General features: G+C 42.5%; 2 protein-coding genes across 4 annotated transcripts; both read left to right on the forward strand.

Moving 5' to 3' along the window:
• Window positions 1-1,033: 1,033 nt before the first annotated feature.
• Window positions 1,034-18,349, forward strand: inpp5jb (inositol polyphosphate-5-phosphatase Jb). Of its 2 annotated transcripts, XM_018669537.2 has the most exons (14): window positions 1,034-1,723; window positions 6,359-6,873; window positions 8,445-8,552; window positions 8,820-8,928; window positions 11,619-11,735; window positions 12,890-13,065; window positions 13,296-13,407; window positions 13,864-13,973; window positions 14,198-14,405; window positions 14,573-14,710; window positions 14,840-14,923; window positions 15,008-15,112; window positions 15,319-15,692; window positions 15,924-18,349. In XM_018669537.2, exons 2-13 carry the CDS (start codon window positions 6,371-6,373, stop codon window positions 15,661-15,663), a joined length of 2,115 nt encoding a protein of 704 aa, XP_018525053.1. In that variant the 5' UTR covers window positions 1,034-1,723; window positions 6,359-6,370; the 3' UTR covers window positions 15,664-15,692; window positions 15,924-18,349. The 2 variants fall into 2 exon arrangements, with proteins under 2 accessions (XP_018525053.1, XP_018525052.1); XM_018669536.2 differs by having other exon boundaries at window positions 1,035-1,723; window positions 15,319-18,349.
• Window positions 18,350-20,959: 2,610 nt separating this feature from the next.
• Window positions 20,960-26,065, forward strand: mat2ab (methionine adenosyltransferase II, alpha b). 2 transcript variants are annotated; one of them, XM_018669466.2, is made up of 9 exons: window positions 20,960-21,221; window positions 21,963-22,040; window positions 22,161-22,283; window positions 22,402-22,514; window positions 22,640-22,783; window positions 22,875-23,093; window positions 23,176-23,358; window positions 23,486-23,619; window positions 24,260-26,065. In XM_018669466.2, the coding sequence occupies exons 1-9, from the start codon at window positions 21,128-21,130 to the stop codon at window positions 24,360-24,362; spliced, it is 1,191 nt and encodes a 396-aa protein (XP_018524982.1). In that variant the 5' UTR covers window positions 20,960-21,127; the 3' UTR covers window positions 24,363-26,065. The 2 variants fall into 2 exon arrangements, with proteins under 2 accessions (XP_018524982.1, XP_018524985.1); XM_018669469.2 differs by lacking the exon at window positions 24,260-26,065 and having other exon boundaries at window positions 23,486-23,623.
• Window positions 26,066-26,079: the final 14 nt, after the last annotated feature.

Below are 26,079 nucleotides of genomic sequence, written 5' to 3' on the forward strand. Positions count from 1 at the left end.
CACTTCCTCTTACCATCAAAACATCCGTCACAATCATGTTTCTGGAGCCTGCTCTGCACTTATGATTCTGTGCCTGCACAGTTTTATATTGAAGACTCATTATAACCACAGTTGATTCCAGAGTCTGAGGGAAAGAAAATCTAATGGTACATCATGGTGTAGCTGTAAAAGAGCACAGCATATATACTTTTCATTATAGATATATGAATTTCTAATATTAATCTTTCAATTACTCTCTTTTAGGATTCTGAGCTGTTATTTTACTGATTGTTTGGACGGTGGGGAAATGAGAAAAAAAACTAGATTGACAGAGCACCTTTCAGGAGGAGTTTGTACTGAGCTGCATCAAGGCTCTATGGTTAGATGGTGCTGTATGATGCACAGAAAAGCCCTGAGGCATTTTGGTGATGTGTACAGTACACAAATTGACTTGATCTGACATACAGGTTATTCCAGTTAAAAATGTTGTACAGGTGACTGACCTGCTAGAAGACAGTAGAAACACACAATACTGTAAATAACACAATGGGAAACTAATACCCCTGAAAAAAAAAAAAAAGATATGTTTAAAGTGTAAATAGAAATATTCATTCAGCTTTATTTACCTCAAAGGAAAGTTTTTGTTCCAAAGATGCACTTATTAATATTTTACCATTACACATAGTGAAATAATGATGTATGGTACACAGTGTACATATTGACTGAATTTACCAAATAAATAGGATCATTGCTCATCTTTACTTTTCAAATAGAACTGGAGAGAGAGATGCAATTTTTCCTCCTTTATTGTAACAGGTATTCTCATTTTCTCATTAAGGGATTCATTGATATTATTGAGTACACACAATGCAGCTGTTGTTGTGCTGTGACATAATCCGGTAATCCCAGGTGTTACAGCCAAGAATTATTTAAAAGATGCAGATGTTTCTCTTTAATTGGAAGGTAAGGCCATTCAACCCAACTGCTCTCTAATTATGACACGCACTTCTCCATACCAACCACCAGGCGGCAGTAGTGCTTCATCCTAGAGTTAAACTACATAGAACGGCCGTTTCCTGTAATATCTACACAGTTGAATTGTATTCTGGCTCACACCCTGTTAAAGGCTAACAGTTGGGTAATGACAGAAACCAGTATCGGGTGTGCGAGCGCGTGACCGTTCTTTCAGCTCGCAGTTTGTGAGTGCTGTATTTCCTTTCTACCTGCTGTGGTTCTGTGAGCCTCAGAGTCGGACTCTACGATAATCATCAGCCTAACATCGTTGGCAGGCAGCGGCCGCTCGTTTACGGAAGCGCTCACGGACGTCTTGTTTAATTTGAAGGGCACGGGGGGGAAGGCACAGGACACGGGCGCGTGGGAGCCGCCGCAGCCTGTGTCTTTAAACGCAGGAGGAGACGTTTGTGTTTCTAGAAGAGATGTAGCCTGCCTGGCACAAATCTGTCGCCAGCGTCGCTTAAAAAAAAAAAAAAACCCACCTGCTCCTCCTCTCTGTCCCCCGCCGAGGAAGGAAAGGAAGGAAGGCAGGCGCTGGGATGCCGATGGTTTCAACTGGGAGGCGACTGGAAAGGAAAAGTTCAGTGTGCTTTTAGGTAGAGAGGTCGATTCTTGTAAATTCGCTCCTTCGAGCCACCGAGGCTACCGGACTGACAGACCTCTACATTTCCAGAAACGGTTTACTCAACATCCATCAGCTGGTAAAAATCCTCAGCACAGACGAAAACAGGTAAAGGTGATAATTAATCTGCCGCACGCATGCGTTATGTACAAGCTTGAAACCGATCAGTGTAGCATGTATAATGTATTAGGACTGCTTCTATCAATTATCAGAGGCAGAGGCAGCTTAAACACACCAATCATCCAAGACAGGAAATATTGTTGTTTACTTTAGTTTCTCTCTCACAGCAGCTGTGAAGACATCCCTGAAAACTGATCCTCATGTTGTATCAATATCCCTACATGAGAAGGGATATTGATACAGTGGTCACAGTGTGTGTTGTGTGTTGCAACATTTATTTGTAACGTTAAACCCTATAATTAAGAATAAACCACACACTTTTCTCACCTTCTTCAGTGCCAGAAATAATGCTGATGAATCATAATAATGTAGTCACACATTAGAAATGTGTACACACAGACTCTGTGTTCCTCCCTCATCCCTGACACACTCTGGCACCCATAAGTCTGAGATAATATCTACTGGCAAAACACTGAATTAAAATGACCTTCATCCTTTTTTTTTCCCCAGTCAGGAGAAAAAATTGTCCTTGAAGCAGGAGTGTAATTAGGCCACATACTATATCTGCTGCTGTCCTCTTTCAGCGGAGACGTCAGTCATTTCTGTCACAGTACATAAATATGTGTGTATACCATGGGCTGAATATTATTGTCCTCTGTCCTGGTAGTGTACAATTCCAGTGTCTACATAACAGATATCAAGGGACACTTCCAGTCAAAAAGCCTCCTCTTGGTTGTCAGTCACATTTGCATATTCAAATGCAGTCAGAAGCAATTTGTCATCTACTAATGTAGTGTATCATTAGGCATATGCTTTACCCTTATGCTGCCATACATTTCAGTGCTTGGTACTCAGACTGCAGTTACATTTACTTCTTTCTCATGGGACAATGTAACATAATAGATGCACTGAGAGAGGATTTAGCATTGGACACCATTAACACTGGATTCCAAAAGAATACATTTTCATTTTTGTCCAAATGCACACCTATTAGATCACCTAACATGTTTCCTCAGTTGTTACTGGAGCAGCAATGACTGTGCTGCGGTCTGTGGTTTATGACACATGTTTTTCAAGTCTTTCTTGAAAACCAGTAACTGGGCAGGAAGGAACATGGAGGCAATTAACTGACTTCCCTGTGTGTGGTTTTATTTTTTGTTGTGGCCCCTAATGAGTTTTTGAATTTGATGCCATGGTCAAGTTTCTTCACAGATTATGTTGGGCTGAATAAAATTGTTTATCCTAACTAGTTGACATTGTGCAGTGTGTGCATGTCAGTTATTTGGTAATCCAGATGCTGCTTTTGCATCTGATAACAACACGATGACTGTTTTCCGCTACAGAGAGCCTTTTGAGCAGAATGAGTAAATGTTTCTATTTGGCTGATTTCTGTAATTGGCAACTGAGAGAATCTGAAATTACATTAATTTTACAGAGCAAACATTACACTGTCTGCATGTGTCTCCAGTGTTGGACTGAAAACGAAATCATTTTGACATCCTGCAGCCTTGGTTGTGACCTGATCAGAGAGATGAGGCCCCCTAGATACAGGGGAGGAATACTCAGTGGCACTAGGACCTGGAGGAGCCATTTACAGCTGTGGAAGCAGCTGCCGGTATCATATCTGTCCGGGGTCATCATTAGTATCCCTGTCACAGGGGCATATGGCCCTGGAGGCCCTGAACACCAACACTCTGCTTGGCTGTAATTTCAACATTAAACACCGAAGTGGTGAAAAAATGTGATCAACATTATAACTGGATTTGCTGTGTCAACAGAATGCAACCATGCAGAGCTGAGGATTTAAGATAAAAAATAATTCAGTGTGAGGATGTAGGCAACCTCCTGTATGTTGATCCCTAAGCGGAGAAAGACATGAAAAGTGTTGTCTGACCATTTGACTGACTCTGTTTTCCAAAACTATCTGTGTTGTCAAATAATTCCATCAGAGGAGCCAAGAGGGCTGCCTGCTGTTTGGGTTTCACTGTATCCTTCCTGGCTCTTTCAGCTCTCACCCCCTCAGGAGGGTGCATGTAAACACCATGACACATTTGTTATTATCACATCATTCCACTCTCTCCTCTGTGGACGTGAGTTGAATAAGAAGTAGTCTGTGATGACTGTTCCCTGAGAGGCAAATATTTGGCTCTTGCTCAATCATACATAAAGAAAATTAGTATTTTTTGTGTTAGAAAGATTAACTATGCTGTATTTAGATTTTGGCAGGTGGAAAAAACACGTAAAAATGTTTTCCAACACACAAACAGAGAAGCCTCTGCATGTGCTGCTCCCACCCTAATCAGTGTCCATATCACCTCCACATAGCCCTGCATAGTTTCCCAGCTATTTTTGTGCAGTATTTCATACATGGACCGAACATGCTCTCATTCCTGTGGTCACACTCCATCTCATTCCCCTGTTTTTTTCCATGTTCCCACATTATCGCTGATTATGATCCACGTCCGGACGTTGTGACGGTGGCCGCTGAGACTGTGGCATGTTGACGTCATTGATAGTGACTGTGAGGTGGTTGGCTGAAGGAAACAATACAGAGCATGTCGCTGGAGGAGCACAAGTGTCACCTCACAGCATTGGTGGGGGGATAAGAGAGGAAAGGAAAAGATTTTAGGTCCGCTAGATGTGAAAGGGAAAATGTAGGATAGGAAAAATGCAACTGGAGGGGCGAACGATTCAGTGCCTGTGCAGTGAAGGTGGGTAAGATGGAACAGGGAGAAGATGGGTAGAGAGGAAGGGAGAAGATGGGTAGAGAGGAAGGATTAGAGAAATGGGACGATAAGAGTGAGAGAGAGAGGGAGAAGTGGGGGGGATTAAAGCTTGGAAAAATAGACAGTGCCAGAGGGAAGTGTGAGAGGATCAATTTAGAGACATTCTGCAAAGAGACAGTGTTGTCACTGAATGGGCTGTCTCGCACAGCTCTCCCTCTCGCTTCCCTCGGCTCGTTTTGCCCCCACCCACTCCCACGTGTGTGCCCAATCACCCTACCACCCTCCTCCACACACCCCCCACTCTCTGCCCACTAAATGCCATACATGGACCATAAGAATACATTATACTCAGCCAGGCACCAGGTTATTGGTGGACTGAAAGACAGTGTGCATGTCTCTGGGCACATGTGGAACACAGAGGCAGCTCTCCTCTCTGCGTGAAAGTCGTGGCCTCCATCTCTTCAAGGTCATGTGAAAAAATTCAGAGAGAGAGCTCTGTTGTTTTCTCTGCCCCGAGCCAGATAACCCCATCTCCTCAGAGACTATAAATATGTGCATAATGTACAGGACATAATATGTAGACAATATGACAGGTTTAAGTCTATTGTGATTTGGCTGTGCACAAGGTTAGATGTCTTCTTAGTAGAATAAATTTAAAATAACACTGAGATTTTTGGTCCTGTCTCACGTGGTGTTACACTTCTCTCGCTAGTTTTGTGCCCAAATCAGCTCTTTTGAGGCTCAGCCATGTCCACGAGCGCAAGACCATGTCCCCATCTATGTGGGTCCATGTTGTATGGCCATATTTTTCTATGGAAGCTTGAATTTCTGTCAGCTGTGTTAGATATCACCTTAATTATTCAGCTATTTGTTATATTTTCACTAATCAATTGGAGCAGTGTAAAACACTTGTATGCATGTATTTTGCATTAAAAATCAATAGCAATTCAATAGCTTAACTGCTATTGTGTTATCGGCAGTAGAAAAGAACAAAGCAGACATTTATTCACACAATAATTGAATGAATTGTTACGTGAATCGGTTGGTTTATGTATATTCCTCATTTATCCCTGTCCTTCTCCTCTGCTGCTCTCTGTCTGTCTGACCTCTCTGCAGCTCCCTCTCTCTGTGTTGTTGTTTATTCTGTGCTGTTGACTTTTGCTGTTCTGGACTGTGCAGCAGTTCCTCATGTTAGTGTGTGGCAGGTGCTCTGAGCTGATATGAACTGACTGAGTGAGCATCTCCCTGGTTACTGGAGGACCAGCAGGCAGCTTAGGCAGAACTAGAGAAGATGATAAACTGTGTCCAGGCTTTTTTTTCCTCCAAATCTCCCATCCTAAAGCTCTAGGGGGGTTGGACAGTAGGAGAATATATCTCCTCTTGTCTCCTCCTGCTCCTTAGCAGCTGTTTTTATGTATTGTGTTCTTTCAAATGTCTTCTCCTGTCAGCACATGCAGTTGTATTTATCTGTTTTCAAGGCCATGAGAAGGCAGGTAATTGAATAGTCATGACAATTAGAGCTTGAATGACTCACTCCTCACTCAGTGTTCCTGCTGGGTCAATAAGACCTCATGACAGTCCTGCACTCATCAGCTGCATTGACTGGTCATTTGTGAAAGAGGCTCCATGTTTTACTTTCCAGTGTTTCAGTGGTAGGAATCCTCTCTGTGCCTTCTTAGCGTGCAGTTTGAATTTATTTTTCTTATCACATTATGTCATCATTGTCTGGCCACAGAGGCCGAGCTTTAGTCCTGATCCCTTTATTAATCCCTCCATATAATTCTGGGGTTAGTTGTGGAAGATGTTTGGGGTTGAGTACAAGTTAAATTCCTAACATGCAAACATAACGTGCATCTGGGAAGTGGAAACAGTCCAACAATTGTTTTCTTTGTCACAGATATCTTAAGAAATGGAACAAGATAATCAGAGCCAAAGTCAGACACAAGAGGACAACCCAAATGGAGCAGCAGAAGCTTCAACAGCAGCTCCGGCATCAAATACAGCGGCTCCAGCCAAAGATCCCACGGCCGGCCAGCCTCCAGCTCCTGCCCGGCCTCGACGGCCCCAGAGGAGCGCGAGGGTAGAGGGCTCTGTAGACATCTCCGAACCTAAAGCTGAGCCCAAAGCTGAACCCACTCCAGCTGCCAACCAAGATGAGAGCACTACTGATGGCTCTGCGGCGAGTCGTCCCAAACCCTCTCGCCCTGCAGCAGTCAAACCCTCAGGGGAACACACGGCGCCCGGCATTAAGGCCGGTCCTAAAGGTCCAGGACACCACCCGATTAGGGCTGCCTCAGTCCCCCACCCACCTGCTAGCAGGCCTGTGCCTCCTCACCTGAACCCTCATGCGCAGAGAGCCCTCTCTGTAGCGGGTACAGCCGACACTCAGGCACAGACTATGGAAGACTTCAGGCAAGTGTCCCGATGTCTGTGTGTGTGTGACATTCTTGTCTCAGCATGTCTCCACAGGGCGTCTCATTCCCAGACAGCTGAGAAAGATTAGCCTTGGCGCATAGCACGTAACTTTTATCAATATACACTGCAGCACTGCATGACTGCATGACTGCATGTATTGCAATTATAGTTATTTGTCACAGTTATTTGTTTCTGTGCCAGGAATCATTCATCTCTTCCACTTTTATTTAGAATTTATAAGCATTATACAAACATTTGATAAATGATTTGTAACAGACAGTGATTAAGCAGATACCAGTATGTATTAATGTTACAACTTTACCTATGGCACCTATAAGTAGGGGTTGTTGTATAAACAGATAGAAAATGACAACACCGATGTAATATGATAAAATATGTCTTTATAGGAGAGATTAAGTGTTGACAACTGATGTTTCCTCCTCTCTATGGGTGTGTCTCTAACCACATCCTGGTTTAGAATGTAGTGAATCATTGTACAGAGAACTGAATTTCTGGAAATGATTATGTCGCAAAATCAGCAAAGAAAGAAACACTGATAAGTCCTGTGACCTTAAACACAACTCTAGGCAATAATGATGTCATCTCAGTAACACATAACCAGAGGTTAGATCAGAACCAGAGGAAGATAATAATTGCAAATTGCAATATTATGTCCTAACAATATGTAGATTTGGTTCTTAAGGAGCCCTTTTCAAAGTCAGGCACAGAAAACACAGTTGCAGGTAATAGAATTGCTTGAAGGCTGATTTAGGTTGTTCACTGAACAAGGACACTCGCAAACCCAAATAACCCCTTTACTTCTCTAATTGTAGGGGTTACAGCTGTATTGTGCATGTGGTGATGCTGTGAGAGGGGTTGTTGGGCATTCAGACAAGTGTAGGTTTAACAAATGACACTGCCAGTCAGTGAGCAGAAAGAGCTCGCTGCTTTTTATAGAGCATTTTTGGAATTTGCTTGGGAGCTGAACCTCACCCTCACTGGAACAACTGCAGCGCTGGGGCAACGTAGAAAATGTCGGACTCCCTGGGACGATCACTCCCTACTGAGTTAGGGAGATATTTCAGACACGTGAGGGGGCACTTCATGGCTCCTAAATGTCCTATATATCCTCGGCTAATTTTGGGCAGATATGGATAAGAGCTGGCTGTTCACTCATATTTATAATTTGGGAAATGTTCAGTAGTTTCTCTGACACTGCAAATAATAAACTAAATTCAGGTTCTTTAACGTTTGTGACATATTCCGGCTGCCCAGTATGTAAAAACCACATTGCTTGAATGGTTATAATTACATCATAATGATTTAGCATGGTGTAATCGATGTGTAGGTTTGTCAAAAAGACAAATCAAGCAAACAGTCAAGACCTCGCATATTGTGGGAAGAAACTGAGAGAAAGGACTGTGTCACTGTCAGGAGAGATATGATACATTGGGATATATTAATACAGAGGTTTGTGCTGTCTCATTCAGAGTCCATAGGTTATGACACTGAGGTGTGTAGGAGATGAGTGTTTATAAGAGATATTATATAACACCTTTTTCCAACAGGGTGCACATCATCACTTGGAACGTGGGTTCGGCCACGCCACCTGACGACATCACTTCCTTGCTGGGGCTGAATGTAGGTGATGGGAACACAGACATGTACATTATCGGGTGAGTGTTTTTATGGTGTGTGCAGCAGTTGTTCCACGTAAAAGCTGAAGTGTCCATTTATGTTCACTTGTCCCACATAGATGCCACAGACAATGTAGCTAATGAGCAGTCAGGCCCAGATTTGAATGTCTCTCTCTCCCTATGGCAACAGTTCTCTTCCATTTATTAATCCACCATTACATTATCAAAGCTCCCTCTCATCAGCCCCTCTTACATCTCTGTCTGCTGTTGACCCTTTTGCCTTGTTGTGTGTCATTTTTCTTCAAGGCTACAGGAAGTGAACTCTATGATTAACAAAAGGCTGAAAGATGTCCTCTTCACAGACCAGTGGAGCGAGGTCTGCATGGAGAGACTCAGCCCCTTTGGTTACGTGCTGGTCAGTAATGGCTTTTACTATAAACACATATGCACGCTCTCATAGTAAAATGCTAAACAGCTTAGATTCATAAGCGCTACGTGAACGCTGATGAGATCTCTGCTTCCTGCTCCTGCTTCGTCTCATTTTGTTCCCTGAGCAACGGATGGGGTGATAATTTATAACAGGCATGTAATGTCAGCGTATCTGCTATCTTCTGCTGTCTGCCAAACTCATAATGCAAAGTCAAGCTCACACTGTCTCTTGGTCTCCCTCTGTGTGCCTTTATGGCTGCACATCTACCCACCACCACCTTTTTCTCCATCTTTCTATTTCATGATGCCTACACATACCCAGTGTTGAAAGTATAGTATGTTAAGAAATCCAATAGGTTTCATGTGATGCACATATTGAGTAGGATGCAGCAAATACTTAATATATCCCATGCTGTATATCAAATAAGACATTAAAAGCATGCCATGCAAACATGTTGATTTTCTAAAGAACTGTGCAGTGTTTTTAAAGGCACTTAACTGGTTGCTGTTTGTCTGGCTGCATCTGAAACAATGCTTGGCTCTGTTGGCATGGTGAACCAGATAGCGTGAATCAGCTGTCGAGCTGAAAGAGCTAGACAAATGTCTCCCAGGGTGCTGTTTTATTTTTGGATCACGTTGTTGTCAGCGTTGATGGGCCTCTGACAGTGAGACTGATGTTGTCCTCCGGCCATCTCATGGTCAGCTACGTTAGCTGAAACCTTGTTAAAATCCGTCTCAATGCGATCTTTTTACGTGCGTTGTGCTGCGAGCATTTTGGGGAATGGGTTAGTTGGAGGTGCGTCAAGCTCTTAAGTAGATAGAGATACAGCACGTGGCGGTGTCAGTGGGAATGTGTCTAGTCATGACATGGTGGACAGACACGTAGTAAAAAGACACGGCATCTGTTCTTTTCTGCTCTGAGATACTCTGCTCACTAAGACTCATTGTCAGGTTCACACTGTAAGTGCTGCAGGCCCAAGAAAGCTGACTCAAATCAGCCCTTCACTACAGAAACACATAGCCAGCAAGACACTTTTTCTGGCTATTTACCAAACAGTTGCTGATTATCACCATAATTTCTGTTTGAGTAAGCCACACCTTGGATGCACAAATTATCTAAGGCAGTTCACACCTCTCGCACTCACTCTACTAAATGCATTGCAATGCATCATGACTTTTTGTTTGTAGTGCGATTTATTAGATTGACCTTTTCACAAAAATGCGTTGACTGGGCATTTACAATATGAAGCAGCTAAATGTGCATTTTAAATATTGCCAGGTTCTGAGATGTATGTACATTACATGCATGGTTCATTTTCATATCAGTTTACAATAAATCAATAAAGTTTCTTACAAATCCAGTCTATATTGTGTAATGAATAGTTGAAGAAGATGTTGATGTTCCTGTGGTTGTCAGTATTAGAGACTGGAATTAATAGGCTGTTATTTTTGTACTTAGCTTCCTCCAAATTCCCGGGCTGCCTTGCTAACATCACACTTGTTACTCACAGCTCATTTCCTCAGTCATATGTGCTACAAGGTCAAACATACACTACTGCACACATGCACCCTCTCTCTCTCTCTCTTTCTCTCACATGCACACACACACACACACACACACACACACACATACTTGTCTTGAGCTTCAAAGTCTTTTCTGTTGTAAGCCAAAATGTAGCTTGGCAGCCTTCAGGAGCTCTTCCAATGTTCACTGATGTTGATAAGAAATGCTTTTCAACCAGGCAAAGGTACATTCTTTACATGCACGCACACACACAGACACACACATCGTCTGTGTCTGTGCATGTACCACAAAATAAAGTCGGTCCACTTTATGGTTCAGTAGAATCTATTACGCAACAAAGTCGTTCAAATACACAGTTAGTGTACAAACGAGAGAGTCACGTGGAGATGTGTGCCTCCATTACTGCCTGCGGGGCATTTCAGGCGGGGTGTGATCGCGCTTCTTCGGCCTGCAGTTGGGGGTTGGGATGTGTGGACTACTGGAGAAAGGGAGAGGGAGGGATGAACATGAGTATCTGTTGAGGGGCTCGGCATAGCATGCAAATAACTCGTCTTTTTCCACTCAAGAAGTGCACGTCATATTCCCGCCCCTCTCTTGTGCAGCACAAAAATATCTACACAGTTTTTTCTTACCATGTGGCACACGAATGTCAAAATCTGCATATTATGATGTAGCATAACAAGTAGCAAGTGCTTGAAATGATGGTGGAGGGCTTGGGAAGGGTGTACATCATGTTCCTTTTACAAAGTGGTTTGTTTCCGTTGCGAGGGTAGACCACAAGCTATGGTCTCCTTAATGTGCAGCGCTTCATGTAAAGTAGTGGGAGAGCTGGGCCACAGGGCAAAATGAAAATGGCATAGAAAGAGGAAGAGTGCGAGAGCAGGGAAGAGAGAGCGAAGCAGAGCAGCAGAAATGGACACACTGCAAAGCCGAACTCAACCCAAAGAATTTGTTTATTTAAATGTTAGTGCAAGCTAAAAAGGAGAGCTGTTCTCTTATCAGAATTATGTAAAATGTCTCCTTCTAACCCTCGCTGTGTGACTATCAGAGACTTTATAGGCCTATAAGGACTTTGTACCTATTCATGTTTTCCTATCTTGTTCATTATCTGCCTGTCTTTGTCCTCTTGTCTGTTTCTGTCTGACCCTCAGGTGACCTCCCAGCGGATGCAGGGGCTGTTACTGTTGGTCTTTGCCAAGTACTACCATCTGCCCTTCCTCCGCGGAGTCCAGACTGAGACCACCCGCACGGGCCTGGGGGGTTACTGGGTGAGACGGCCACTGACACCATTCTGTGATCAGCACTGTGATATGGAAGCTTCATAGATGGAGGCTTAGCTATTCATCTGTAGGAGCGACAAGGTTTACAGTTGCATTACAGCCACTGGGACCCTGATAGAGATCTAAGAGACACAGTTTTTCCACTACAGTCTCTACACACTGCTGGTGCTTGGTTTGTAAACAGTGCAGGTTGTCCTGGTGAGGGTATTGTGGGTGTTACATCTGCTGAACATACTGTATGTTGGTAATCTAATGCAAATGACCTATCATATACATGAAAGACTGGAGCAGCTGCATACCAACCCTATTATTAAGTCTTGTTATTCAAATGCGGTTCCATTCAGTTTTATAAGAAAGACATAAATGTTGGTATCTCACAGCCTGCAGTTATTAATGCTTGGAAAGTCAAGCATAACAAAAATTAACCAGGGGCAAACTACAGACTGGGAGGGGTGGGGTTCATAGTCATTTTTAAAAAAATTTCTTTTAACTCCTGCGAAAACTGACAAAACTATAACAAAACAAGCATAGGAATATCTATAGGCTCTATAAAGACAATGACATGCTTTAAGACAGAAATAAGATCACAGTAGGGGGCAGTTTGTATCGTCTTAATCACTGAAGGCTCTTATAGATTTGTGAAAAGTTCTGTGGTTCTACATTTTAAGTGCTTTTGTCCTCACTGTATGAACTCAGACACACACACACACACACACTCACACACACACACACTGCATATTTAACAGTGAGGTATCTTTTGTGTTTTAGTGGGTCAGGGCAGTTGGGAGAAGAGTGGGAAGAAATCCACAGACTCATCCTGTCCCCCCACTGTGCACTTCACTGTCAGCATTAAATATTGATAATGCTTTTCACTGGTCCATAATGAGTAAACTTCCTGTCTCTCTGTGGCAGAGACACACTCACCGCTCAGTATAGTGAAAGCTGACACACTAATCGCTCTCTCTGGACACTTTTCCATCATTGACTATATTTTATTCAATCATTCTTTCATTTATTCATGTACTTTTTGGTTTGGGGGAACTGTCAAATAGACTTATACAAATGCCTCTTTTTTATCAGGTGTGCATGCCTCTGTCAATTTAATAATATTTAACTTCCACTTTGGTTTGTCTGCGTTACAGGGGAATAAAGGTGGAGTGAGCGCCCGCATGTCAGTGTTCGGTCACACCATCTGCTTCCTCAACTGCCACCTGCCGGCTCACATGGAAAACTCAGAGCAGCGCATGGAGGATTTTGAGAGCATCCTGCAGCAGCAGCAGTTTGAGGGCCAGGCTGCCACCGGGGTTCTTGACCATGAGTGAGTCAGCACTCATAATTACATGCACACACACACACACACACACATAGCAACACACATATAGTTTAATGTATCTTTAAAAAACAAAAAACCTGATGGAACCTTTTCACTCTAACCTCTTCTCTCCATATTTATTGTTTCTTGGGGAAATGGCGTCACAATCAGCATCACAAAAGTACTTAAGTGCTTGCACAATTTGTGAGTTCATGAAATTATTCTTTTTTGTACAGTGTGGTGTTCTGGTTTGGGGATCTGAATTTCCGCATTGATGACCTGGAGATGCAAGTGGTAAAATCAGCCATTGATAACAACAAGCTCCCCACGCTGTGGGAAAAGGATCAGGTAAAAATAATGGTCTGACTGTCTGACAAATATAAATATAGAGGACTGTGAAAATGAATTTGACAGCATGTGGTCTTCATGAAAGGCACTGGATACAACTTGTTCCTTACCTCATCTGTATTCATAGCAGACTATTGGGTTGATTTTAGATTTCTTATTTATTTATTTTTGAGCGTAATAGTGGAATCTATACAGTGAAATGTCATCCTTTCTTATTTTCCAAACAGCTGTTCACTCTAAAATCCTGACTTTAGGTCAGCATGCTTCTGAAGACTTGTCATTTCACTGGCTTAAAAAGTCAGGACCTACATGATAAAACATCCTCTCTCATCTGGACCATGCACTGTGTAGTTGCATACACTAGAGGGCAAAAGAGGAGCCTTCTTGAAAGAGCTGTTTGTAATTTCCAAACAGAAATCCTCAGTGAGTGATGTCTGTTAATTGTCACTGTTACAGCTGAACATGGCCAAAGACAGTGAGACAGTGTTGGAGGGATTCCAAGAAGGACCGCTGAAATTCCCTCCTACCTACAAGTTTGATGTTGGAACAGATACATACGACACAAGGTTGGTGTTGCCTGGGGTGCAGTTATGAATTCTAGGCCACTGACCAGACATGTCAGTGTCTAGCTCAGTAAACTTTTACTTTCTTCCCTGAAAGGTCCTCACTTGCCTGGGGACACATGAAAGTGCCTCTTTTTTGTTTCCTCCAATGTCATGTTTTTAGATGAAATGGTCTTTAGGGAATTTCTCTCTTTTGCTTCATCTCTATCTTTCTGTCAACATCCCAGTGGGAAGAAACGTAAACCAGCTTGGACCGATCGGATTCTGTGGCGCCTAAGGGTCACTGCACCTGCCGGTGCTGCTCTCGCTGCGGGAAAGCGCGGCTCCATTTCAGGGTTGACCAGCGGGACCAAAGTGACGCAGCACTGCTACCGAAGTCACATGGAATACACTGTCAGCGACCACAAACCAGTCTCCTCCATCTTTACCCTGCAGGTGAGACACACCAGGGTGCAATGTAAAGATGACTTTGACCAATCAAGTATTATCAGGGCTTGATAATTGATGCTGTGGGCACATTTTGGTCTCTCTTCAAAAAGTATTGAGCTTTAATACCAAGCCCTTGTTGTCATTTCATTTATCTTGGTAAATGTTCTTTGTAGTTCCCGTACAAGGTGGATGTTCCCCTGGTCACACTGATAGTGGAGGATGAGTGGAACAGCATTGCCGATGCCACAGCAAAATTCAAACTGGCACCCAGCTACTCACGCAGCTCCTGGGACTGGATCGGACTGTACAAGGTAACCTCTACCATATAACCTCTGAGTAATCAATGTTAGCAAAGCATGAGGTGTAGCATAACAAAATATTTACGTGCATCATAAGTTTTCAAGTGGTTACAGTTTGTGATTTTGCTGCTGCCTCCATAGGTGGGTTTCAAACATCACAAGGACTATGTGGGATACGTGTGGGCCAAGCAAGAGGAAGCTGATTTTCATCGACAAGAGCATCAGGTGGGTAATCTGGATGCGTGCTGAATTCTCTTCAGAGATAATTTTGTTTCACATTTAATAAATGTCTGACTAACTGTTTTCTAGGTAACCTTTACCGAGGAGGAATTGCCCAAAGGCTCAGGGGACTTTATCTTGGGTTACTATAGCAACAACATGAGCACCATTGTGGGTGTAACAGAGCCATTTCAGGTAATCATAACCCTGCCACTGCTTTCTTGAGATTAAAACAATCATATGCATTCTCTGTTAGAGGGTGACTGTTGAATGCTATTACTTCTGATGCTCCCATCTGCATCTTTACACTTTTTTTGTTCCAGGTACTGACATTTTGCTGCTCTTTCTCCATATTCTACCCCCTCCATCCCACTCTTCTCCTCTGATTCATCCATTCTCAGATCCAGCTTCCCACTTCAGGCCTTGACAGCAGCTCTTCTGACAGCTCTGACTTCAGCTCAGAAGACGACAGCACTGTTGTCCTCATGAAGACCAGGTCCCGCAGTCCCAGTCCGCGTAAGGGCAAGCACCGCAGGCATCGCAGCGGCAGCCACAGCCGTAGCCGTAGCCGCTCTAGCAGCCCTGCACCGGCCAAAGCGAAAGAGCTCACCGTCACAGGTGGTCCTCCATCCGGCACCACCACAGCAGTCGAGAGTGAGTCCAAAGGACGGCCAGCAGAGGGCAGCAGCAGCCCAGCGTCTGCTCCTGGGAAGAAAGACAAACAAACAGAGGATTCAGGAGTGTGATGCACCACCAAATCATGCTGTTGTCACAGGTCACATAGCCAACTGTTGTGTCTTTTATTTGATACATCCACTACACTGTAGGTTTTCTGTAATGAAAATGTACAGTTTCTGATGCCATCCTTTTCAGGAACAGCCATCTGGCTTGTCCAGAAGGCTTACTTTGCCTTGAGTTGTTTTATTAAGCTGTGCACATTGTATATTTTTTTATTTGGAAACCTCTCACTCTGTCCTGTGTTTCTTCTATCTTTGTCCGTTCTCAGGTGTGGACAGTACAGGGAGCTGACACCTCGCATTAGGAAAAACTCAAGGATTTATGGTCATGTAGAAAAAAAGAGTGGTTACTTAATACTCTTTAGAAACCATCTTCCCTATATTACAACAATGGTTTGAAATTCTGCACTTACTTTGCAGTCATGTCAGCAGGCTGCACACAAGACGTATGACATATGTGATTGCTCACTCTGTTTGCTATAGCTGTGGAAGATATATCTTAGACCAAAAGGACCATAGTGACATAGTGACAAATGCTTTTTATTCCAAAACATCCTATGAGATGCATGCAGTTTGACTCAGCAGTATGGTTCTACTCTTGTGTGTGTCCTGCTTTGGAAGTTCAGCATTATTTATAACATGCAGGGAACATTTCAAATGATCCACCAATGGGAATAAAGTCCCCCTGGGATGTATTAAAACAGCAGAGCCAGTGTAGGTGGAGACTGGGGTTCGGGGAGCTCGGCCACCGGCCATGGCAGCAGCATAGCACATGTCAGTGTAGGGAGTGAATGTGAGCGTAAAGGCCTTTAAATAGACCGCCAAATCAGTGCAGTGGGATGTGGTGGGTGGGGGAGGCTAGCTGTCAGCTGACACAGCATAGCTGTCTTACCAGTACAAGTTAATTAATTGGTGGCCACTAACTCTGTTGGTCCAACTACAGTGGTAACTACAGCAATATCTGACCCAACGTGTATTGCTTTTACACACATACCTTTATGTGAGTTAATGGGCCTTATCTAATCCTTACCTACCCTCACAGCAGCAAAGAGGCTAAAATACTTTTTAAACTAATTTACTCCAAACACAGAAATCACATGCTTGTTTTGATGGCACTTTTAACATGCATTCTATTTTTGTTGCAAGACATTTTCAGCACAGAAGCAAGCAAGACTTGATTTTTAATCTGGATATCTCTTTATGTGAACATGAACTCTACTATGTAGAGCTAGCACAGGGCTTTGTATCATACTGTAAGTAGTATGATACAAAGCTGACATGTTCCGCTATTGTGAAATATCACAGTGCTAATGTGATATTTCAAATACATGCAATGGTCCTATTTAATATTTTACTTTTTGTATGATTTGACTTTTCAGTTCACTGTTGGTGTTTTTGTTCTCTCTTGCTTAGAATCAGATCCTGCTGATTAGCTGACAGTGACAATAGTCAGAGTAGTTGTGTTGTATGTTACCGTGTGACCTCTGATACACCATCTTAGACACTTTGTACTTTTGGGCTGTTAGCGTAGGACAGTGTATACTGTTGTAGCTGTAACCTCAGTGTGTATGTCTATAATCAGTTTTTGTGTGTATGTGTTTTTATGGATGAGTGTGTGTTTATGTGTGTTTTGGATGGTGGAAATTTGTGTGTGGGTGTGTGTGAGTGGCCAACTATGGCAGTGAAAGGGGTGTGACTGTGTTTGCATGGTTTGCTGCTGGACATACTGTACATTCCGGTACTGTGATTTTGTGCCGTAAAGTGCTGTTTTTGACTCCTCTTTGTTATAATCGTGGCTGTGAAAATTGTTAGAAAAACATGGTAAGGACAGTATACAACTTAAACTTCCGTGTAAATGTTAGGTGAAGAAAATGCAGGTTAGTTATGCTTGCATAGACCTGAAACCGTTTGAATCATTTCATAGTGCATTCATGTATTTTCTTAATTTTGAAATGGAAAATCTACTGGACCTTTGTTTAGAGTATAATGTTTAAAAAAAATTAAGATTGTATGAACCTTGTCCTACTTAGGTAATTTAGATAAATATGATCAGTACTTCAGTCCTGACCAGTGATTATCTATTGTGAAATGTTTATGAAAAAAAGCTCTGTCTACAGAATGTTATTATTTTGTAATTATGTGGCTAAATAGAGGAATATGTATGTAAAGGACAAATATGAAGTATGGTATAAAAAAAAAAAAAACATAAAATAAGAGACAATCTATGCCACAAAAATTATTTTACTTACATTATGTATTTATTTTCTTATTTAACTGTTAAATGAGCCTGAATTCTGCTGGCCAGTGAGGGAGCATTATTTCAATGGAAATGTCAAAATGGTATTACAAAATATTGATAATTATTTTCTTTTTGTATTTGGAACTATGAAGAGAGAGTCTGATTTCTCCAGTTTCCATTTTAGTGAATTCAGATCAAATGTTGCTTTTAATGTCTGAAGTGTAGATTGTTTAGTCTACAGGTGTTTGTATAATTGTGAATGGAATTGATAAAAAAAAAAAAAAATACAGCAACGAGATGTGAGGTATTGATTATTGGAATGTGAGGATGGTATATCTCTGTGGAGTCATCTGATCAGTGAAGTGAGGAGGTTTTGTAAGGGTTGCTTGCTTTATTCTACAACCCCAAAACTAGTGCAACACTGTCCAAAGAAAAATATATATATTCCCCTTCAAACTGTGGTCTGTTTCTTGAGTCTCTTCATGTATCTAATCTATACATAATCAGTCTATTTTATATCTGTCTTGTGGTATTGGTAAGCTTGAGAGTGCTCAGTTGAAGTGACAAGAATGATGTATGAGGAGTTAAAGTGTGTGTGTATGTGTGCAGGAGAGAGAGGGGGAATAAAAGAGGGATAAAACAGCAGAAACTGCCTGAGCGTATAATGTTATCTTTAACTAGACTTTATTTAAAGATCACCAGTATTTGAGTGGCCCTCCCATCTATTATTTATCTTGGGACAACCAATCAGAGCTTTGCAGTTTTGTTTTGTTTTTGGTGGAAATCCCTTGTTATTTTTAGGCTTCCTGAGTAAATGTGGGTGACCAACGTAACAACGCATCCTGTAGACGGCAACAGCAGGTGCATCTTGCATCATGCTTTTGCCCTCTGAAAAGAAAGTGTCCACCATGCAAATTCATGATGACTGTACCATTCTGATGCAACACTGGTCTGGGATTGAGCTGTTTGGTTTGCAGACACTAAACACCATAAGCCCAGGTAGAAATCAAAACTGCAAAATGAACTGACTAACATGATGCAAGCTGACAATACAAATGAATTCTGAACAATATAAATTATTTTTATTTTAGGTTCTTCCCATAAAAATTGCAAAATTGAAAGGTTAAATTTTGACTTCTCTTTGGATTCCATCTCCAGGAGATAAATAACAGTATGTGTGTGTGCTGAAGGCAACCTTTGATTTTTGACCTTTTATGACCTCTGGTGATCTGATCCTCTCTATGTCTGAGTGTGTGATGTCACACACTCAGACATAGAGAGACTGACTCACATTAGGTAATAAAAGTCAAAACTCAACAGTCACTGTTAGTTATCGCACCTTCACAATGACCACTGACTTCACTTGATGAATGTATTATATCTCCTGACTGTAGGTAAGCCCAAACATCAGTTCTCTCTGATTCATGATGCAACACTAGGCTTGATTGAAACACCCTATTTTTGTGCTCCACACCTTCATAAATGCTCTGTCACTGTGACAAGACTTATTTTGAGATATTTTATAATATAATGGAATGTTAAATAGGTGCTGGATGTCAGTAATTCACAATGACAAGCAGAAAAGCTGTATTGGTGGACCAGTAGTATGACTCACAAACTTTGTGACCATAAAGTTCCAACATGTGCGTCAGATTAATTTATTTTAAATCTAATCTAGCCAAAAATTTGCTACGGTTAAATGCAGTGTTGCTGAAAACTAGAAATACTCTCAGAGCTACTCTTCTTAGTTTCAGACCTTTGGTCTCTTAAATAAATAAAATGGTTCTGATTTGGAGCTAAAACCATGGTAAACCAGCCCTTGTAGAGATGTTAATTAAACCCATCTGCGGCCTGCAAAGGTACAACATGTTCACAATCAGAGCTTTTGATTATATTACACAAAATGGCCTGCAGCATAAGAGGGAGATTGGAGCTTTTTGAGTAAAGTATAATCAAGTTAGATGGAGATATAATATCCTCAGCCTCTGCTCTTCTCTCCACTGTCCGCATTTCACTTTGTTGTAAATGTATTTCCAGGTTTATCTGGTTGTTTCACCAGGGAAGCACATGTTCTGATGTTCTTGTGATAGCTAAAACTAATACAGCTTATCAGATTAATCATATTGGTGTTGGTTTATACCAAACTTTAATAATGGTTTTACAGAAACATTTATTTGTTGTCTGGTACACATAGGCCTATAATTAAAAACAAAAAACAAAAAACATCACTCACAAAAACATAGGAGTCTGATATATGACATCATAAAATATGGCATTCACATCTTCTGGGTGTCAGTTAACATCTTAATTTATTGTCCGCCTTGATTACATGTTAAACTGATCATAGCTCTGCTTTCACCTGTGCAATGGAACATGACATGGTATGGTAAGTATTAAGCAGTGAGGCCACATGCTCATGTCTACACAGGAATCAGACAATCACAATCCTGTATTTAATTTTTATTATTATTGGAATAATGTTTGTATTATTATTGTAATAATGAAAACTTCAACAAAACAAGAGCAAAAGCTATTTTGTGTTCAGGGATTGTTGTCAACTTTGAGGTTATGTTCCGAGTGTTTGAGCAATGGTTGAGGTGGGGTGCAGCAATGGAGGTATCAAGGCATTAGAATGAAGAAATACATGAATGGTGTGTGTGTGGAACGAATGATTACAAGGAGGCAGACTTTGGAATCAGCTGTTGTATAGTTAATTATAACAACTTTATTATTTAAGGCTGTTAGGCTTTGTATCCTGGCCATCACGTGAAATCAAAGCACAACACAAAGTGCAAATACCTTTATTGATCTATTACATCACCATTCACCACACTGACACACTCACGCTTTGGGGTGATAAGGTAGTTGCTTAGGTGAAAGGTGCAGATTGTGCAACCGGGTTGTCAAATCACTGTAACATTTCCCCAGCACCTGGTCGCTGCCTGATTGCTGTTCTGTAACACACACCGCTGGTTACACTATGCTATTAACCCCCCTCGGTAAGCTCAATGGTACGGCCCTCCCCGTGACGTCAAAGCTTCTGACTTCATAGAATAAATAGTGGAGCTCTGCGCCATAAGTCTCACACTGGAGGACCAATACTGAGAGGTTGGGCCAGGCTTTGGGAGAGCAGGGAAAACGCAGAGGCACTGCTAGTAATACGAATTACAGGGTCGGCTCGATATCAACGCCGTAACATATTTTAAAATTTCGCACCAGCAGCCGCCGTTAACGATGATGAACGGACAGATGAACGGTTTTCATAACTCCCTCATTGACGAGGACTGCTTCTTGTTCACCTCAGAGTCGGTCGGAGAAGGACACCCCGGTAAGACCAGACATGCCGGCCTAACATCGGTGTGTCTTGATGAAAGAGCTAAATTACCAACAGTGTTTTTACCACGTTTCTGTCTCTCTTACTGTTTAATTTCACTGACCTAAGAAAAGGCGGCAAAGACATAATTCATATTTGAACGTTACGGCCTTTCCGCTACTTAAACACAGCTGGGCCGGTTTTTGAGAGCACGCGCTACCTGCTAACGTTAGCTAGCTAATCTCTGATGATGCTACCGCGTGCCGGCAGTTTGTTTACCGACAGCAAATATACAGACGTGCTCGAATCACACAGTTACTGTAAGCGTTACTTGAATGGTCCCGTCGTAATATTACTTTTTGTTAAATGGTTTACACGTTCCTGAACGTGCCGAAACAACCAGGGCTATTCCCGAGGCACGCGGGGCACAATGACTGACTGATAACGTTGTCCATTGGCCTGAGCAACATGGTGCGTTAGTTTATCCCATATATCACCCTCACATGTACTAAGTTAGATGTTTTGAAGTTTAACACGCTTGCTTTCCGGTCGCCGGTCAGTTGCGCGCGCTCCCGGCTTCCTCGAACACACGTGCATATGCTGAAATGGCGACTGTAGAGGGGCTCGGGCCACTCCCACTGAGCACGAGTTGGGCCGGTGACGCTAACGTGCCACAGTTTACATCCAGGCCCGGTGATCTGGTTTTGCTGCGTTCGACGCCGGTGTTCAGTTACATTTTTTGTTCTCGTTTTTCAGATAAGATCTGCGACCAGATCAGCGATGCAGTTCTAGATGCCCACCTCAAGCAGGATCCCGATGCCAAAGTTGCGTGTGGTAAGAAAATAAAAATTGGCTTCTTTTTTCGTGTTTGTTCGCCCAAAATGTTTACACTGAGCGACTGAACGTCTTTTGCTACTGGTAGTTACTTTCTCTCATCTCTATCTCTTCTTACAGAGACTGTTGCCAAGACTGGAATGATCCTGTTGGCAGGTGAAGTGACATCGCGTGCCACAGTGGACTACCAGAAAGTTGTCCGTGACACCATCCGCCAAATCGGTTATGATGACTCCTCCAAAGGTGTGGCATGTTGTTGTGTTTTCTGGTTTGTGTGTGTCTATGATTTGCTGCAGGATTTTTTGTTTATTAATTTTAAATGACTGTCATCTTAATCTGCTGCTGTCTGTCTCCTTCACAGGCTTTGACTATAAGACCTGCAATGTCCTGGTGGCCTTGGAGCAGCAGTCTCCTGACATTGCTCAGGGTGTTCACATTGACCGCAATGAGGAGGACATTGGAGCCGGAGACCAGGTCAGTAGTGGCTATGGTGCATTTTAGTCTGTCAAGTGTTCTGAAGTTATAGGTTGGTGTTCATTATTGCCCTTAGACAGGGCTTGTGCTTTTCAAACACTGACTAAATGTCTCTTGCTCTGCAGGGCTTGATGTTTGGATATGCCACCAATGAGACCGATGAGTGTATGCCTCTTACAATTGTCCTTGCCCACAAGCTGAATGCCAAGATGGCTGAGCTGAGGCGCAATGGCACCCTTCCATGGCTCCGGCCAGACTCAAAGACACAGGTAGAGCTGTCACACTTGCTGTTATTGACTACTATGAATTTTCTTTTTCTCTGTTGGATTTAGCTCATTTATATTTTCACCCTCCATCCAGGTTACGGTCCAGTACCGCCAGGACCGTGGTGCCATGCTCCCAGTGCGTGTGCACACAATTGTCATCTCTGTTCAGCATGATGAGGACATTTGCTTGGAGGAGATGAGGGATGCTCTGAAGGAGAAAGTCATCAAGTCTGTTGTTCCCTGCATCTATTTGGATGATGACACCATCTACCACCTGCAGCCCAGTGGACGTTTTGTCATCGGAGGCCCACAGGTACATGTCAGAGGGTGTGGCTCTCAGAAACTATTTAGCCTGTAAGTTGCTTACCCACCTAACCCCTGCTCGTCTCTTTCAGGGTGATGCTGGCCTTACTGGACGTAAAATCATTGTTGACACTTATGGAGGCTGGGGAGCCCACGGTGGTGGAGCCTTCTCTGGGAAGGATTACACAAAGGTGGACCGCTCTGCTGCTTATGCTGCACGCTGGGTGGCTAAGTCTCTGGTGAAGGCTGAGCTCTGCAAGAGAGTGTTGGTCCAAGTAAGTGATAGTGTCACAATCCACTAGTCTTCATTTTGGAGAGAGGGACCGCAAGAAGTTCCTACCTGAAGTTTCCTGTGTTTTATTATTTTTATGCTTGCTATAATTAATGTATGTGCTGTATTAGGTGTCCTATGCCATTGGAGTTGCCCATCCCCTCTCCATTTCTATCTTCCACTATGGGACGTCCCACAAGAGTGAAAGGGAGCTGCTCGACATTGTGAAGAAGAACTTTGATCTCCGTCCCGGAGTCATTGTCAGGTAATGTGTAACCTCTAAAGCCATCTGCTACTCGTTCAAAACAGCAGCACTGGCTCCCTCCTGTCTTCTGTGCCTTAGTTTTGTCCTTTTTAAAAATATATTTATTGAGCCGTCTGGCCCAGAGTTCAGAATTAATTTAATCCATTAGTTTATTGTGAGTATTCTGCAAAGCCAGTGCCATTTTACTTTGATACGGCGGGCACTTTATTTAGCCTCAGTAATTGAAATCTGAGTTTGCCAGATGTCTTTTTACTTAATTACACAGCACAGTAGGTCACATTGGATGGCCTTAGTGGGGACAAAAGTCTCATTTATTAGTGCAGATATGTGTGATTTCTGATGTAGCGAAACTTTTCAGTTGATACTTAGATTAGCATGTTTTTTTTCTGTAAATTGGATGAGTGTGGTTTCCATCTGCAAGCTGCAGTGTCCAGTTTGGTTGGCAGGGTAAGTGTCGAAGCCTCATGCGTCTTCCACTTTGCCAGCTGGTCTAGCAAACCTGTTTTTTATTTATTTATTTTTTTTGCTCTCGACACACCCTCCGGCTAATGTACGCATTATGTCTGTGTGAGTATGATTGGGTGCATCTGAGGTTGCTGGGTGTGTGACTGCTGCTAAATATGTTGATTATGTATTCCAGGGAGCTGGATCTGAAGAAGCCCTTGTATCAGAGGACTGCAGCCTATGGCCACTTTGGCCGAGACTCCTTCCCATGGGAGGTGCCCAAAAAACTCAAATACTAAACCTGTTAAGCTTTTCCCCCCAGGCTTGTTGGTGTATACTACAGAGAAGCCACCAAGGTTCCAGGGGGTGAAATGCCTTTCTCTCTCATCAATGGTACAATTAACTCATGACTCCCTTCCTCACTCCACCTCCCTCCTTCGTCTTGTTACTGTTTTCTGCTGATGGCAGTATCATGCTGGGTCCTAGGAGGCATGCCTCAGAAACTTGATGTTTAAAGAATTGGATGGGTTCCATGAACTCATACACCATAGTACTTAATGTTCTCCCACGTCTTGAGGTACCCCGCTTCTCGTTGTGATAGACTCAGAATAGCTGCGTTCAGTTGCTCTCCTTTTGGCATTCCACACTCGTCAGTATCGTCAGTCTCCTATTCAGTGTCATGGCGGTAGCATATTAGGCTATATGCGATACCCCTCTTAATTTACTGGTGCTACTGATATAAGGCGTCTGTGCATCTAAAAGTTTTCAAGTCTACTTAGAAGCATAATTTGATAGCTGGAGGGACCTGTGATCTGGCACCTTCCTAAACAGGTTTAGCTTCTTTCTAAACATTCCTCCTCTGTCGGCCTGGTACAATAATCCCTGCCCTAGTGTTCTTTATCCTTTCTGTTAGCTTTATTCCCTCGTCTTTGTGGAGGATGCTAGAATGGCACAATTAAAATTCAAGGGTTGTTGCTGTTTTCACTAAAAATGCTATGCATTGCAGGCTAAGGGGCGAGCCAAATCATAATTATTCAAGCTCTCAAATGAGCATAAAACCTCAGATGCCCCTACAGACCTTTGCTGTTTTCTGACGTAATACAGAAAAGTCAGAAGCTGCTATGTCACTGCTCTGGTCTGCAGAGGTATTGGTTATACTTGATAATGATGGAAAAATTGGATTGTTTATGCATTGAAATTGAATTTTAACTGAGTCCTTTTTAAATGTAGTTTCACTTGCTTTTTTATGGTTTGAAGTGACTAAAGGCCCTTTACTCCTTAAGTGTATTGATGGCAGGTGTAGCTACAGAGAAACCTGATTCCCATCTTTATCCTTTAAGGAGGTGTGTTCTTTGCCACAGGTTCTTATTGGCTAGGAATTAAACCTCAACACTATTTATTTGTTCTCTGAAACTCAGCGTGGATACAGAGTAGCTGAGGTCTCAGAAGGCAGCTTTAAACACATTGAATCTTGAATTCCTTTTGACTTGATCATTTTTAAGTGTTTGGCTTGAGGCCCCAGAGTGTCCTACAGAAAAGCTTTGGTCCGCCTCAACAACAAAGTGTCACTGGCTACTGTTAATGACTATTTTACAGCCTTTTTTATTTTTGGACTACAGAACTTATTTTTTAGGTGGGTTAGTTTAAATCCCATTAAATATCTGGTGCAATGCCTTGGCTCTTACCTATCCTCATTAATGGGATGGCAACATTTGGTTGGTGTAGTACAGAGAAACCAGCCTTGTTTACATAGCCATCTCTTGTGTTGGATAGGGTTTCAAGTTTCGGTTTATGTTCCCTTTTACCCCTCGGAGGGCATCCCGTTGGCTACAGTAAGTTAAGAGTGCCTTTTCTATTTCCTCTACTCCCCATTTGCTTTTTCTCCCCTTTATCAACACGCATTCAACTTCCAGAGGAACAAGTAGCTCATAACTGTATTATGCTTCATGTCTAGACTGGATAGTTTCCTTATGCTCTGTAATAAACAACTACTCCTTTCAAATGTCTGTGACTCGA

Source organism: Lates calcarifer, linkage group LG13 (genome assembly GCF_001640805.2).
Source record: "Lates calcarifer isolate ASB-BC8 linkage group LG13, TLL_Latcal_v3, whole genome shotgun sequence".
In the NCBI taxonomy this organism is placed as follows: Eukaryota; Metazoa; Chordata; class Actinopteri; family Centropomidae; genus Lates; species Lates calcarifer.